Raw genomic sequence first — 18,166 nt, 5'->3', positions numbered from 1 at the left:
GTTAAAGCATGATTTTACTGTTGTAGTTAGATTAAGTAATTTCTAACAGTTTGTTATAGGACTGCAACTAATGGACATTTTTATCACAGGTTTATCACTTTTTTTTTCTTTATTGTTTGGTTTCTAAACAAATCTAATTACTCAGAACCCAAAGGGACACATTCAGAATGTCAGCAAATCTGCACATGGGGAAGCAGGAACCATGAATGGTTAAGCCAAAATCGGAATTTATAAAGCGTCTAAAAGTAGAAATAAACTGACAAGAATTTCACAATTCAAGAGCTGGACATTGTCATATTCTCGCATCAAGAGATTCAGTCCTTATTGTCCTTGGAATTCAAGGATGTATCTTTCTTTACATTAATTAAAACACAAACATCACTGAGTTAAATCAACACCAGCGTTTATTTTTTTTCTCCAAAAGCATGTAAAAAAGAAAAAGAAATAAAATGCACAAAATGATTGTGTATAGAGGCGTAGAAAGGGGGGCGCTTACATTTTAAAATGTTACACTTTCATAACAAATTAAGTAACAGAGAGAAGGGAGAAGAGAACGACTGAAAACAGTCCAAGCGTCCTTTTGCTGTAAGGCCACCTCAATCCACAAGTCAAGTCTGTAACACAGAATACATTTTCATAGATGCATACATTTAAAATGTCTCGTTGACAACAGCATTGAAACGTAAGTCCTCAACAACATAAGCACAAAAATGAAATGACTCACAGGTTTAACATTTATGACGTTAGTCTGCAATCATTCACCTGAGCCTCTTGGCACCAGCGTTAAGAGTCTGCTAAACTGAGAAGTTGCAATTCACAGATTCTGCAGTTGTACCTTGGCGAACTGCTTACAGAGAATGACAAAGACAGCATTTCTAGATACATTACTCTTGATTTTAAAGCATTCTCAGGGTTTCAGATGACCATTTTATATTGTAAAATATACATTGTCAAATACAGAACTTTGTACATTTATGTGGATAAGAAGAGGTTAGATGGAGGAAATGGCTGCTGGTTGAGTGACGTCATCTTATGTTTAAGAGTGGGCCTCTAAACTAAACTGGTCTGTTGCTGAAAAGGCATTAGGAAATGTGTTCGTCAAGGTGTGTGCTCATTTGAAAAAGTAATAAGGTCAGCAATTTATTCCTAAGGCTTCTCTTTAAAAGAAAGAAAGAAAGAAAGTAGCAGATATATCCATCCATGTTTCAGTTAAGTTTCAATTCTGCACAGCATGCTGAAATTCACAGTAAACCTTCAGTCACAAAAACTACATTTTGTGTCATTAAAGTGTAAGACAAGTCTCAGTGGTATTCGGACATTTTCCTTTTATGAGATATTTGAGTGCTTTTGACTCATTCTTTGTATAGAATGAAATATAAAGAGTAAATAGTGTGTAATGTGGTTAAATTCTCTTTTTGGAATAAAATAAAATAAATAAAAATCTCTGGAGTGCAGTAGCTGCACTGGAGACAGAGGCAACGTTTTCAAAAACTTTGAATAAAAGGCTAAGTTGAATTGAGGGGCAAGTCATTTTTCTTTCTCTCTCACTAGACACTACTGTCACACTCTCCCCAGCAGGGGGTGCTCCGCAATGGGTTTTGCATGCAGCATGCAGCACAGTGGGGACTAATACTGTGACAAACCCTACCTCAGCCACCTTCTTTAAATTCATTACTAAGAAATAGGTCCAGGCGCTAAGATGTATTTAGCTAATAAGACAGGAGATTAGAACAGAAAGGCATTTATTTAAAAAGGAAACCTGTCCACACTTACTGGGGTAACAAAACGATGACACTGACTATATTGGATCCCTCTATGACCACCATAAAATAACTGTCCAGCTATATGAGCACTCTCAAATACAACACAGGGAGAAATCACAACAAGACAACAACAACAACTGACTGATGAAATGATGAGGGAATAAAATGTTGTGGTTTCCTGCAAGGCGTAAGCTCTGTCCTTCAACAACCTGGTTTGTGACAAATGTAATAATCAATTCAACCAAATGTTTACAGCTCCTCTCAAGATGTTTTACCTGCCGGAGTGAGGGATATTTACGGACAAGGCCTCAGTTTCCCTGTGATTATCTTGTCCGGTGATCATGTGTGGTCATATGTGCAAGACGAGAGTACAGTAAGGTGGGGAATGTTCACTAATCACAAACTACAGCTCTACGTACAGATAGTATACAAAACACAAACTGAGAATTCCATTAAAATTTCCACCATCAATAAAAGCTCAGAGAGGATTATCTTATGCCACGACATTAATCAAATCCAAACTCAGGCGCTTCTCAAAAACCTTAAAATGTGATTAGCTATGCATCAATGAAACACATAAAATCATTCACGACACAAAAGATCAATACAGTCATAAGATAAGGCTATTAAGACCCAGTCATCCCAACATGCAAGGATAAGACTAACAGTGGTCAGTAACATAAGAACAAACCACAAGATGAAGCGAACAATGATGGAACTAAAACGAGGTGAGTTGTTGCTGATGTGCGAGGTTACTCTACAGTACTCTGTACCCTGTTTGTTCCTCAAATATGTGAAACCTAGCAAACTGACATGACTGACAGCAAAGTCACAATATCGAGGAGTATTATTATGAGTTGTGTATTTTAAATAAGTGAAACTATGTGTTGTTTTTTTTTTTTTTTTTTTAAATCATTGGGTGAAAATTGACCTGAGTGTATACTCGACTGCAAAACATGGATGCTCTTTAGCCCCTCTGAAATGTTTGCCTGAGCATACAGTTGACTTATTAAAAAGGAAATAAAACGGTGCAAATTCTTCAAAAGAATACGAAAAGAAAAGTGATTATTTGTATTATACTCCTCATTTCGGGGAAGGCTTTTGGTCACAATCAACTACCAACTCCAAACGGGAAATTGGGGAATAAAAAAGGAAAATATAGATATCAATTAAATTGAACCCAAAAAATTATTTGTAAAATAGTATGGATAACGACTGGCCAGTCATTTCCTGTTTTTGTTCGTGCCTGTATCTGTTTTGATGGTATTTAAAAAGTGAGTGAGCGCGTGGGTGATTTAACAGTGCCCCAGCATATGAGGCATGTGTTCATCGTGATGTATTGGAGGTGTTAGGAGGAGGAAAAGAAGAGGCATGGATGGAGTGGGACACAGGCCGGTATCATTATGCCGTCTTTGTTAGATTATCTCCCTCCTTGGCGGTCCAGAGCTCTTTGTGCTGTTTGCGTCCGAAGCCCTCGTCGTAGTTGCCTTTGCTTTTGAACAGCTGCTGAAAGTGGGGTTTACAGTAAAATTCACCCTGAAGAGCTGCAAAGGTTCCAAGACTGCAGGGAGAGAAGGAATACAACAGTTATATAAAAACCAGAAGGTGACAGGAGAAGAAGAAAGTAATGTCAACAAACAGGAAAACACCACGGGAAAGATTAGGTCCCGTACCATCCGGGGAAATGACTACGTTTTAGTCCAAAAATAGTAATGACATTTACCTAAGTTTGGCGTTGCAGTGCTTGCAGCAGAAGCATGTTGAATGGAAGACCAGGTTGTTGGCAACCAATCTCTCCATCGGGTAGACGGTCTTCTCGCATGATGAACACACTTCCTTTTGGGTCTTAAAGCTGAAGGACTGAGCACATAAACATACAGATTTACGACCAGACACACAAACAGGCAGTGTTCTAGGCCTCCATGCTCAGTGAGATGAAAGCTGGCATTTACAATAGACACAAACCCCAGGAAAGAGTTCCTTTACTCTGTTTGAGATCAAAAGGCTGATGAATGTGTAGTGGGGCAAGAGTGACACTCAGAGAAAAAGATCAGAGCATACACATGAGGAATGAGATAGAAGAGACAGGCGATGCTTATATTTACCTTGGATCGCTGGACAGGTTTCTCTTCAGTGGTATTCCTGGTGTCCTGGATGAACGAACAGAAAAACAAACGGGTAAACAAATGTATTCAAATGTGTGAAATTATGCCTGTTATGTTCTTAGAGGATATTTAATGAATAGTTTCTGCAGCATTGTGTCTTAAAACCTGTAAACAAATGATCATTTTTAAACCCATCGAATGAAGTTTGTTAAAATAAGGTATTTGGTTAAGAAAAGCTTAAGATATTTTCACACTCTCGTAAACTTTCCAACTTAGATCAAGTTATCATGCTAGGAGGAAAGGCTTTTGTAGAAGAGGTAAATGCACTAATCAAATTACACATTGGAAGCTTAAGTGGTGGTCATGTTGCAGTCATGCGTCCATGGTGTACTTTGTTTATAGTCAAATATTAGGGATATTGGCCATAACATTTATGCTTTAAGAGCCTGTTTTCTACATTAATCCAAAATTGTTTTTTTCGAAAGGAAACCTGGGTGATACTATCTTCTGAGTCTGCTTCCAAAAATATGTAGTTCATAGTTAACAAGCAACAGAAGAACGTCACAAGAGCCGAAGAATCGTTTTCACTGTCCTCTTATTACCTTTATTCCTGTGTTGGTATTGTCAATTAAATCTCGCACCCCCCGCCTCTTTCTATCCATCTATGCTCCATCTGTCACTTTGCACCCCTGGGAGCGGATCAGGTGCCTTCTGTCTGGGCATGTGAGCTGCGCTGTGGGACACTCTGCATGGGGCTGCTCTCAACATAGCAGAACAGCTCAGAACCAGTCTTCCAGTTAAGACAATTCACAGGGCAACATCACATGAAGTCACTTAGAAATGGCCAGAGATTTCACAGTGAAGTACCAAGACACATTCACCTAGTCTGCCACTCTTTATCATCGTAACTTTGTAATCGGCAAACATAAGAAAGCATGTATTTCACTTGTAGGTTTACTTTAATTCTCTGGCTGCCATATAACATAGGTCACCACATTTTCCTGCACATTGTTGGTATTTGGTAATTACAGTTTGGTTTCTGATGACAGGAGGAATTGAAAGACTTCCCCTTGAGGCGCTCGAAATGTTAAGAAGGTTAAAAAAAGAAGAAAAAAAGCCTGCACTATCACGAGCCTCCCTGCAGCAGCAAGAACAGCCACATCGTCCAGCTGGGCTAAAAGGTAGTTCAAGCAGATCATAAACAGCCAGAGACATTCAGGCATGTACATGGTAACCACCATAGAAAGGCCAGTGTGTGGGGAAGAAGGGCAGCCTCTGTTCAGGCAGGGGAAAAGTCCACTGCAGACTTTGCTAAAACCCTGTTATGTAAGGCAGTTTGGCTGGAGCAGGAGGAAGTGGTGGAGGTGGGGTGAGGGGGTTCAAGGGCTGCTGACAGAGCTGCAGAGAGAAGGAGATACTTAGCTCCATCACTCTTTGATTGTGAAAGGTCTTGCTTTGTGATGAATTAACAAATCAATTGTCCGCCCCTAGTGATGAAATGAGCATGTGTATGACCATTTTAGTGTTCAATGAAGAAACCCAGGGGTAAACACTCACATTCAAAGTTGATTTAAATGTTATATTAGTATATCTATAGTTGACAGTTAATCCCATATACATAGAAGTCGGTTTTAATGAGTACAGCAAGATAAACATCTTAACAATCAAGATACTTCTTCTTAATGAGAAAATCCCCCCCTAACATTTAACATTTGACTGTTTGTATGTTTAAGGCTGAATCTAACACTTGACAAAAAACAAGCGCTGCGTTCCAAATATGGGCACACCATTATTTCAGCTCGGTGATTGGTCAACCTCTCTTCGAAAGACGTCACTGCCATGATCAGCACAAAAATGTTCAATGAGTATTAAGTACACGATCCATGCTGACAGAGCGGTCCTGCTCGCTGATGTGTAACATCTCTCGCAGCCCAATATAACCAGAGATTGGTTGGCAGATGTTTGTTGTCTCATATTGAACGTTATCTGACCCTTTTACCTTAATGCACCACTTAACAACTGAGCAGCGAGGCCGTTGTGGACACTTATGAGAACCGGATGACATGTTTATGAAACGATTGGCTCATTAAGTGAGGCCATGCAGCTTCCTGTAGATGCAATCATATCCCAACTGACTTCTCCTCATCCCGGATGCCTCTGTCCTGAGCTCAGTAAATATGTTGCTGCTAAGCTAGCAGACAGGTCACACTTTGCTGGTTATCTAGAAGAGTGCATGCTCTACCACTTCCTGTTGCTGCCGCTGAGCTCACGTGACTTTGATCTTCTCAACATAATTTGAACTCTTATGAAACTTGGAATGTGTAAAGTTCTCACAGTCTCTTCGTAGTGGAGGTTAACATCAGTGAGAGTCTGTAAAAGGAAGGAAATTAGGTCGATAAGGGCTATATTTGTACATGTGAAATCATGAAATGAATGCGGCCAAAACATTTAAAAACAGACCTGATTGAAGGCTCAAAACTGCCAATGTTTATTGCCATCAACTCAGCAAGATTTGTTACCATGTTAGGAGGTAGGCATGCATTCCGCACATAAACACACAGGCATCCTGGAAGAATTCAGATGAGGTTGTGCCATCTTCTCTTCTTTTACCATATATGTGCATGAGTCTCAATTGCCGCTAAACAGCTCAAATGTGGCAGGAAGTTGTTATGACACATCTGTCTTCCTCTGTCTTGCATAGTCCCCACAGTGACAGAGCAGCTAAAGTCAAAGCTGACTTTCAACTTAAAGCAAACAACCACTTATTCGGTATGAATGCTTTAGTTGCAGAGTGAATAAACATTGATTTATGATCTCTTTATGATCAACTCACAAATTAGCTCAAGACTCCTCCTGACTAATAAAAGAGACACAAGATACCCAAATACACCAGTGAGTGGGAAGAGGGGCCTTCATGAACACAGAACAAGGTGTTCAATGTAAACAGAAATAAAGGAGGTTTGTAGTGTAGTTCATTAGCACTGCTTGCTATGCTAAACACAGTTTTAACTGTGAAGCAATTTGACATACCACTGTGCTAGAAGCTAGAGCCAGCTGGAGAGCGGTGTCTCTTACCAAACAAAGACCACTTTCACACAAGTGCTGAAATCTACTTGCCGCAGAGGTTCAACTCTTACCTCACAGCATCAATTTGAAATCGCACCTGCACAAGTCGGTTCATATTGCAACCACCCAGACTTGTTTGGTAGAATAGGGCCAAGTTTCCTTTGTTTATTTATAAGGTTTTTAAAGATACTTTGACATTTGGAGATACATGTCTTTTCACGATCTTCCTGAGCCTGGGGAAATTATCAATAGCACTCTTTTGTCTGTAATGTAAATATAAAGCTACAGAACCAACGGGCACTTATCTTAGCGTAGCGACTGAAAAGGAGAAAACACAGCAATTCCTTGAAGGATAAGTAGGGAACATATCCTCACTGTAAAACCATAACTCGCTGTTGCATTTCCCTTCTAGTTTGTATGCCCTGTTGAATAAACTAGCTGCTGGCCTTCAGCTTCATATTTACTCTACAGACACAAGAATGGCATCAATCTTCTCATCTACCTCTCAGCTAAAAGCTAATATGTGTATTTCTGAGGATGTCCTTTAACAGATCCTCTTTAGCTCTAAACGAGCTGTCTGGGTTTACTCTTTTGTGCTGAGGGATCCAATTACTGTCACAAATCTCACTTCCTTTCTCCCTAAGGCCACAGACCACCCACCATGTGACGGGAGATAAATGTCATTATTCTTTTAAAATCTGTAAAAGATGTAATAGGCAGAGTAGTTTACACAACAACTTTGGAATAATATGTCCAAGTCCTTCATTGTTATGCAAGCAAATCAAGTGCCAAAACTACGAACCAGACCCCTCTTGTCCAAATCTCAGAGTTTACAAAGGCTATCTGCTGACGCACATCACAGCCATTTAGAACAGCTCATACTATGAGGGTGAAAGGTCAACATGTTCATAAATAGTTCAAAAGGGAAGCAGTAACTCCTCTGTTCCTTGTGCTGATGGACACTACACAATTAGACAACCACTACACAATTAGACAACCACCCCCTATCTTCACACTTGATCATCACTCAGGACACAGTGAGCACGATTCACTGCAACAGGCCCCTAGAAGGAAAGGCAGGCGCTATGTTAACAACGGTCTTATGTCCTTACTCCAAAACAAGGCTCCCACTCTCTCTCATTCCTTATTTTTAGAAATGAATTCATTTTTTTATTTGTTGGGACATAAGAATGTTAAAACAGCATAACAAATTTGGAGAAACTCATACTTCAAAAAACACAACGAAACAGGGGACAGCATCAAAACCTAGTCTATCCAAAAAACAAAAACACACATTTTACCACAGTCTGTGACTGATCAATTAGTTAGCTTGTTTTATGTGTAACTTGTGTGCTTCTCCCAACTGGGACGCCCCAACCATCATCTATTGTAGTAATACACTGACTATGACCAAGTACCTCAAACAACTTCACTTCCAATAATCCAAACCATCCCTTTAAATGTGTTTTTGCAGAAAAGCAGCCTGCTGTGCATTAGGGCTGAACGATTAATCGAATTTAAATCGAAATTTGAAATGATGCGATTATCAAATCGCAAAGCCTGCGATTATTTTTTTTTCTTCTTGTGTGTCAGTCATCCACACCAATCAGAAGTGCTGTGCTCCACATGTACCAGCCATTGTTAACCAATCAGAAGTGGCCCATGGTAGAAGGTGATAGACAGATTGATCCAATCACCTGCCAAGTATTTTTGAAAGTGCCTGCCCTTTCCAAATGGCTTCCAATGGAGCTTTCCTAGATGGTTTGGTGAAACAAACCCATCTGGGTCAGGTTAGTAATGCTCCATCACATGTTGCTATTGCAGGGTGAATCTTAAACTGAAGCTTGACCTTAAAGCAACCCAACGGAAGTTTCATGTATAAGTTAAGTTTCGTTCTTTCACTCGTAGCTCGGGCTACGGGGGTGCTAGAGACGGGAGCATGTTGATGCGACTTTCCTAGCCGGAGATATGGCCGCATTTTACAATAAACTTCCGTTGGGTCGCTTAAAAACAAATATCATAAATAGAATCGCAATATTTGTCAGAAAAATCGCAATTCGATTTTTTTTTTTCCAAAATCGTGCAGCCCTATTGTGCATTGCACTTTCTGGACCTGCAAGTCATGGCACCATCCATCCAACAACTAAACAGCTGCTACAGTTAAGTAGGGTTGGGTACCGAGAACCGGTTCCAACATTTCGATTCGAACGGCATCATTTAGAAATGTGAATTTCGGTTCCGCTTTTCGATGCCTGAGGAAATGTTTCTCGACGCTCTCCGTAGCCTACTGTATGACTGCGGCGGGGCGGGAAATGTAGCGTTGTACCTACACTTCCTACAGCGTAACCATGTTCGCCTAGGGCGCCAGATCTGTGGAGGCGCTGCGCTGACAGCTCTGGGAGAATTATTATTTTTCTTTGACCGTTGGTGCTCATCCTAATTTTCGGCCTTGATGTAACAACATTCATAATTAAGTAAATGTAACACCCTTTGCATCCCGGTTACACTTTTCATTTGCCCTGTACGGGCGCTGTAAGTGATGAAAATGGGGGATGTTGGCTTATCTGGCACCCGCAGCTCACAGCCAAAGTGCGAGTGAGCGTGGGAGAGAGGGAGGGCGCTGTTGTTATTAGAATCTGGTGCTAGCTGCTCTAACGGAAGAAGAAGATTTTTCTACAATGATGTGGAGGGAGAGTCCTCTCCAGTCAGACTGAGAGGCTCAGTGAGGTAAAAGGACTCTGAGTGTTTAGATAGTTCACTTTAGTCTAAGTTATCTCAGTGGGTCTCAAACGTTTTGATCACAATTTATGTAAACACATATTTCCAAGGCACTCCTTTATAATTATTGGGATAAAACAGGTTTGAAATCATTCCAATGTATACTATAGGACAGTAAACCAGACATATCGTTTTAAACTGGAGATAAAAACATATGCATAAATAAAATAGTAAAATAAGATATGAATGAACAACAAAAATAAAATACGTTACATGTATTTGTTATTGGCTATGGTAGGTTATTGGTTATGTTCACATACTTATTTAATTATTAAAATGTAAACCGATCTTTTTCATATTGGTGTTTAGAGTTGTACCCCCTAGATCTAGTCTCTAGTAATTCTGCTCAAAGTGCACCAGATTGAAGCATTTTACTTTAAAATGTTCAAACATTTCTTCCCGGTATGCCCGAGAGGCAGATATGCTTGTTTTTCTCAACAAGAACTGTTCTTTAAAATTTGGACTGTTGTAGCTTCAGTGGTTCTCAGGTTACAGTTACATAGCAGTGAATATAAACAGACTGATTAATGTGAATATTACTGTAAACTAACCTGTGTAAAAGTTTCTCGAATAAATGTAATTGTTTTGGTGGAAGAAGCATGCATCATTTTTTTTACCCTGCCCCTCAAAGAATCGGAATTGAGAACCGTTAAGAACCGGAATCGAAAAGTGGAATCGGAATCGGAATCAGAATCAGAATCGTGGAAATTAAAACGATACCCAACCCTACAGTTAAGATATATAGGCTCCCCTTGAAAGCAATTTGCCATCAATAACACCGAACATGTCAGCAAGTTAAGTCAAAGAGGGGCCTGGGGAGAAAATAATACTCAGGATTGGAATGTGGATAATTACAAAACCTTTATGTGTTGAAGTGCGTATTGCTTGAGGTTTTGAAACTTGACAGGCTCTGTTGATGAGAGTAGGATGAAATTATCTTTGAGAGTGCAGATGGAGGATTGCCACACTGGTTCGCAGTAATCATATTTTGGAGTATGTCGGGGAATTCTGTCCGTCAGTACTTCGCTTCCGTTTTTTTAGCTTCACAGTGTTTCAAATGTCTGCATGTCTTCTTAGTCTGCTGATGCCAAACACTTGTTTTTGTTGAAGTATGACAAGAGCCCAAAAGTGCTCAATTGTAAAAACCGTGTCAAAAACTGTGACTATTAAAAATGTTCATTATAGATTACCATTTTTTTTCTGATCAATTGAATGTCAGAAAACAGTGAAAAATCTCCCGTTAACAGAGTTTTTGCTTGAGAAAGTACTTCATAGAGTATTTAAATCAACCTAATCGATGCAGGTCGAGACTACTTTTAAGATCATAAGAAAGGCATGAACCTTTTGTTGATATAAAAAGGCGAACTTGAGCAAATGCAAAACACTTAAGATGATATCATATTCAACCCATTGCTGAGAAGCTGCTGCCCTTTCAGAAAGCGAAGATTATACAGCTTTCTTTAACGTTTAATTAGTCAGCAACTTTTGCTCACCGGAAAATAAGTTCTGCACCACTATGAGTTTTGCTGACAGACTTTTGCTCAGTGAGTCCTTTTCATTTCTTTGAAGAAGCTGCCTGAGGGCACAATCAAGAACAACCACTAAGTTCTCTGATCGTTTGTGTCAAAGATCATTCTAATTGCATGCTAACATATCTCGTAAATTCAGATACAACTAATAAAGTCAGAGCAAAATACAACATGTGTTTGTAAAGAAACAATGCATAATATTTATCAATTTTGCTCCTAAACCACACCTGCAATGACCATAATAACAAATGGTTGGTGTTGTTATTGTGTAACAGCTGGTCTGTCTATGTTTTCATCTTAAAACGATAAAGAACAAAACCAGTGATGGCCTGTAAAAGAATGTGCTGAGGAGCCTGTGGTGACTTGACAGCGTAAGAGGCTGCTGGCTTTTGCAACTGGCTGAAGCTAGAGAAGAAACAGCCTCAAGTGCTTCTTCTGATCAGATGTTATCACACACTGAAGGATTTAGTGTGTGTACAACCCAATTCTTGGGACTGGAACTCTGAATAACATGCCCTATCGTGTCTTTAAAAGAAACTCGCATGCAAAAACTCTCTGTAATGAGAGATATGTTCATCAAACACTTCTTTACAGCCCACTTAGATGTTGCTGACTCGGACAATGAAAGATGTAGGAACGAGGGAATTCAGAAATGTTTCACCAATAAGGTTGTCTTTGTAGTTATTTCCCAGATATATGTGGATCATTTAAGTTACAGTGCGTAGATTTCCAAAGCTCTGTAGAATTCAAAATGTGACTCTAGGATATTGTCTTTTCATGGACGATACTCTACTGGCTGAGTCTATCTAAACAGTCCGCCCTAAGGTGCTTTCAAAGCAGAGAGCCTGCATTAGATCAGTGGTGACAGCCACAGAGAGGCAAAGCAATGGGAATGCATGGTTGTTGTTTAGACAATTTATACTGAAAATATTCACACAAATACAGGGGGGGAGTGATGGGCTTGGACATCTGTATTAATGCTAATGTTCTGAAGCTTTATCAGAGATGTGATTTTCAGTAGACTGCAGTGAACCATGTCAGAAAATGTTTATATCAAACAAATGACAGTGAGGGTAATGTTTTAAGTATTTACCATTGCCCTTAGGAGCCAAACAGCGTTTCGCCAGAGGGGCGTCTTGACGTCATTTGACGCCCGGGCCCCTTATTCAGCTCGGGACGCCCTGAACGTGAGCCGAGGGAGTCCAAAAATATTAATAATTTGAGAGAAGATCGAGAGTTTTTATCGCTTGAAATGACGAAAAGGAAAAAGGACAAGGACATCCCTCTGTTGGAGGGGCAAAGGAGTCTGGTGGGATTCTTTTCGGAGTATTGAAGATAGTTTCCCCGACATCGAAGGTGCCTGCTACAGCAGGGGTTCCCAACCTTTATTGTGCCAAGGACCGGCAGATCCATAAAAAAAAAAATCATGGACCGGTTGTCAATTTGAACTGATTTTAATATTTACTCACCACCAGCAGGTAGCAACAGAGGCTAATTGTATGTAACAGCCTGAACAAATACTAGAACAATATGCATCCAAAACATATTAACAGCGTTTAAAGAATAACCAGTGTTGTTTTTTGGTTTTTCGGAAAACCAAAAAGCCGACGTTATTCAGTTTTTAAACCAAAACGAGAAAACAGATAAATCAACGTTTTGGTTTTGTTTGTATGATTTACGGATAATCCAGTGAATGCTGGGAAAACGAGGAGAAGGCGCATTATGAAGGAGATGTCCGGTCGCCGGTGTGTGTGTGTGTGTGTCTGTGTCTGTGTGACACTGGCATTTGTTTTCAGAAGATATTATGATAGTGTCGTTCGTTCCGGTGCACTCAGCACTACATCGAGATTAAGATTAAACTAACTTCTTATGGGAACACCCGCATATACCTATGGAGTTAGCCAGATGTGTGTAAATTACTGTTCATGGTCATTTGAAAACAAATGACGGTGTCGGACAGACGCCACACACACACACACACACACACACACACACACACACACACACACACACACACACACACACACACACACACACACACACACACACACACACACACACACACACACACACACACACACACACACACATACACACACACACACACACACACACACACACACACACACACACACACACACACACACACACACACACACACACACACACACACACACACACACACACACACACACACACACACACACACACACACACACACACACACACTTCATAAAACTAATAAAAGGGGGAGTAATCGGGCAGTTCGATGTGTGTAGGGGTGTGTGTGGTTAACACGTAGCCTGCAGTCACTCGCTGTTCTGATGAAGGTAAACACAGCGAAGGCGGTGCGTAAAAAGGCACATCTTTACCCGCTGGTGCTTTACTTCTCAGAGGCGGAGTTACACGTCCCGCTGCCTCCTGATGCTGCAGCCATTTCATGAAGTGAAGGAGGTTTTCCTTCTATAAAACAGCTGCGGGCAGCAGATACCGTGAGAGTCCCGGACATGAATTCATAGATCAAGGCAGACTGGTTTACTCTCCTGTTTTGCCAATCCGGTGCTTAAACAAATAGCTCTACACCCCTGGCCGACATGTCCTTAAAATGAAGTCCGAGTTTGAAATATATCTCAAATAATGTATGCACTGCCATTTCCCCACGTAAACATAACAGTCTGCAATGAAGGGGTTGTCTCCTGTGCGCTCCTCTTCCTACTTGGCGAACTTTCTCATGCGCACAAGAGGATGAGACCCTGAGCCGCCGAATCCCTCGGAACATCATAAAAGCCATTTTCAACGGTTCTGGTGAAAGATGAACTAGGCTACTGGATGAAATAATATGACTGGTATAGGTGCGAAAATAAAAAAAATATAAAAAAATATTATGATAAAATATTTTTATATATTTATAATTCTGCAAAAATTACGATAAACTCACAGCTATTTCGCGGACCGGCGGTTGGGAACCCTTGTGCTACAGGACAACACAGAACGTGCGCGATTTGGACGCGATGAGCGAGGGGGGGGTTAGTGGAGCACGCGCGTGAGCGGCGAGCACCAGAGCCTCGCAGCGGCGAAACTGAGGCTCCGTGGTAAACTGTGGTAACATGAAGAGCCGTTTGGGAGCGAAACAGCCGGCGCTTTAAGAGAGCTGAGCCAAATGATCCGACTCACTAACGTAAAAAGACAGTATCAGGGACGGCTCAAGTCAAACTTCAAAACACCCCCCCCTCGGGGTGGACGCCCTCTCAGCCCAGGGCTGGCAGAAACACTGGAGCCAAATAATGCAAATTAGCAAATGGACGATTTGTCTAAAGACTAGAACCTCAATGTGGTGTTCATGTGCAGCTGACGCGAACAATGCAGCCAAAACTAGTGCTTCCACTGAATAACACATAGAAACATAGATTTTCTGCAGGCATGAAGTAGGCCTTGTGTATCTTTGTTCACACAACCACCCTGACTATACAATACAACTATTAATCTGAACGTTTTGACCTGCAGCTCTATCGCTAGACCTGCTGGCGACCCATTTTTTGGGCACATCTGACAGCAGGAAAAATCCCCCCTCCCCTTATGTGGTCCATTTGACGAGCCCAGCAAATCAGGTTTTGTGTCGTTAATGGTAATTTGTTGTAATCATAGCATATGGTCAAACTAAATAAATGCTATTTGTCCTAACCACAGCTTTGTACAACGTGCTTTGCCTAGATCTGCATTGTTTGTTAATCATCTTGGACAAAAACTCCAATTACAGCAACAGCCTCTCAAATCCACCAAAAATAGTGACGTAAATCAACCAGCAGAGCAGGGTGTCAATCTGTGCTGTCAACCCAGACTGAAATTACACTCAGGCAGCCCACTGGCAGTGGCAGGAAATGAAAAAGACCATTTACTTAAGCCTTACCGCCATATGCCAGAGCTAAAATGAGAGACTGCTGTAAATGTGGTGCGCTGGATGGATACAATGTGGTTCAACCAGACCACAGAGCAGTTTGTAAACTAGTCGACAACACAAGCACAGGCAAGAGATTTGTAAAAAACACATGTTTTGCTTCCAACTGGTGATAGTTTTGAAACCATTGCTGATTTACATAGATGTTTAATACAATTGTCCATTTGATATTACTTAGATGACAATCTTAGGAGAGTATTTCACACACTGAATTTGGTCTCCCAGTTGTGATCTGTTATTTGGAGTATTTTATCCTAGTTTTAAACCCAGATGTATGCATATAGCTAGAGTATACTGTGGCATGTGAAGACCACACTTAGGTTCCTCATCAGTCTGTGTTGGTACAGAAGGGAGTGGCTGAGAGAGATGATCAGAAACCTGGATACTGTCATAATTTTAATTTTGATGTAAATAACCAGATTTTCAGATTAGATATTATCTGTAAATTAAGATGAAAAGTAGGAAAAGATTTATAACCAAGACAACAAGCTTAAGATTTCAAGTATATCATAGGCCTACGGTACTGCTGGCTAAATTTAAAATAGCCATACAATTGATTTAGCCTTAATTTGTATGCATCATTTGTTTGGGGTCTGTTGGGTTACATTCCTAGTACAGACCTCTGTGTGTGTATACATGCTTTACTAAAGACATTTATGTAACACTGGGACAGATCGGAGCCTACATTTTCAAGAACAAAAAAACCCAGCAGCTTAGGTTGCTGCTTGAATAAAACAACAACATACAATGACGGCACATGATATTAAAAACACAAAATCAATTTACGAATCGGCTGATTGGGGAGTAGCCTACAATTGAAATGAATTATCTGTTACAAATATAACTCATTAGCAGGGGTGATTTGTGGTTGATGTTTTATTCACTGGGTTGAAAAACCACCTTTGGTATTAATTAGCCAGCAAGCTATAGCTAACTAATTCACATTAACACAAGCAGAGCACACTGCTAGCATTTTGAAGAACACGACGGCGGGGGGCTCAATTCTGCTTAATTTCAACATACAAGGCTCTTTACGATAGCTTTTACCTACACTGCATTAACATCCATCATTTGCACCACCGCATGTATAAGAAAACAGCTCCCCGTTAGCTAACCCCCTCGGACCGACATCATCAGCTCACCTCATCTCACACAAAAAACAGAAGCAGAGAGGAGAGCAGGGAGGAGGGAGGGGAGGCTGCAGACACACGGTGAAACACACTCACCATCTGCGCTTCTTGTCTGCCACACACTAGCTCAAAACGTCTGTTCACTCAGTTGCTGGAGGTAGATATTTGCTCTCTCATTCAGCAGGTTTTTGCGAGGCTTTTGTTGCAGACGCTGCTGGCCCAGATGCCGGTTAGTTTATAGCCTCTGCTTCGCTTCACGTCTCAATTTTCAACAGAGCGTTTTTTTTCCTTCTTCTTCAGCAGGATGTCGCACGCGATTGGTTCTCGTCTGCTCTTGATGCATTCACTGACTGTCGGACAAATCCCAGCTGAGAATCGAACAAGGATGGCACTGTGTATTATCCCTCCCCAATAGAACTAGTGGTGGAAGAAGTACTCTTTTGATGATTCTATTCTATTAAATTCTATCATATTTTGATAGGGTAAATCATTTCGATCACGATGAGGCAATTCCTTGACCGAAACCATCTTGGCCGCTCCCCTTTAAAAAGAAAAGCAACACAAAAAACAAGTGAGACTAATAGACAATACATTTAAGACAGGGTGAAAATAAAACAAGATAATATAGAATAAAAAGTATATCAATGTTATGGAGTAAATCATGATACAGGACCATGTGCATGCATACTATGAAATTGACAATGTCCTTGTATGGACTTTTTCTATTTCTTTGAAAATATACAATACTATCTAAATAATACAAATGTATGTAATGGAGTCAACTCTACATTTGTTTTGGTTTTTGAAACAGTTCCGTTTGGTTTCAATTTCTACTATCTATGAATGACACAAATAAATCAGTAGGGCCTGGCTCATTTCGTGGCATCTGCAGGCAGTGGCAAGTCCTTCCGGCATATGCCACAGAGGCCGCTACTCTGTGGTAGCTGTGGCAAGTACTTCCGGCATATGCCACAGATGCCACAATTTGCCGAGGCATCTGCCGCTGCTCAACGGGAGTTGCCACAAGATGCCAGAGTAAGAGAACGTTTACGGTAGCTGCCACTCGCCTTCCGTGGCAAATGCTGCTATTTAAACCCGTATTTATCGTGTAAAAATGTCGCTGTTTTGGCATGACTTTATCGAATCTGTACACAGGACTGATGATCTGTACACAGGGTTGGGTTGTAACGGAATACATGTAACGGCGTTACGTAATCAGAATACAAAAACCAAGTAGCCTAACTGTATTCAGCTCGCGTTACATTTGATAAACAACTAATCCGAATACAGTTACTTTCGTAAACCTGAAGTGAATACATTTTGGAATACTTATTGGAATTATTGGTGGAAAAGTTTCCTCACAAAATGTATCCTAATATTCATTACCGGCAGAACTGTGTGCACAGCGCAGCAGCATGTCTGTGAGGCCCCGCCCCCGCACGCAGATGAGAGAGGTCTCTTTTTAAAGGAATGGTATGCTCATGACACTCATTTAATTTTTTTTATCATCCGATAAAACAGACCAGTCTCTCTCTCTCTCTCTTTTTTTTTTTTTTAATCCGATGACATTATCAGTGATTTTAAACTGATTATATACCGAAATAACATCAACACTGTGGGCGCCGCCATTTCCCGGACGTGACGTAATCCATGCGTTTGGTTTTCGAAGACACGTTGATCTCCATGTTATTTACTGTAGTTTCTCTCTTCAAATATGCCTCACTGTATCGCGAAATATTGCCATAATTCGGATAGGAACAATCCACGGAATGCTCGGTTCCATCTGTTGCCAAAAGGTAAGCATAAGAAGTACATTCGGAGGCAGTGGCTAGCGAAATGT

The 18,166-nt window shown here is 40.7% G+C and overlaps 1 protein-coding gene across 1 annotated transcript; it reads right to left on the bottom strand.

Moving 5' to 3' along the window:
• Positions 1-386: 386 nt before the first annotated feature.
• limd2 (LIM domain containing 2) lies at positions 387-16,738 on the bottom strand. Its single transcript, XM_034089041.2, has 4 exons — positions 16,423-16,738; positions 3,869-3,913; positions 3,487-3,623; positions 387-3,324 (listed from the first exon to the last, which is right to left on the bottom strand). The coding sequence occupies exons 1-4, from the start codon at positions 16,423-16,425 to the stop codon at positions 3,165-3,167; spliced, it is 345 nt and encodes a 114-aa protein (XP_033944932.1). The 5' UTR covers positions 16,426-16,738; the 3' UTR covers positions 387-3,164.
• Between the last annotated feature and the right edge of the window lie 1,428 nt (positions 16,739-18,166).

The sequence above is a fragment of the Pseudochaenichthys georgianus genome, chromosome 8 (assembly GCF_902827115.2).
Source record: "Pseudochaenichthys georgianus chromosome 8, fPseGeo1.2, whole genome shotgun sequence".
Lineage (NCBI taxonomy): Eukaryota > Metazoa > Chordata > Actinopteri > Perciformes > Channichthyidae > Pseudochaenichthys > Pseudochaenichthys georgianus.
The sequence above is the reverse complement of the archived record's forward strand: the minus strand, read 5'-3'. Positions and strand labels throughout refer to the sequence as shown.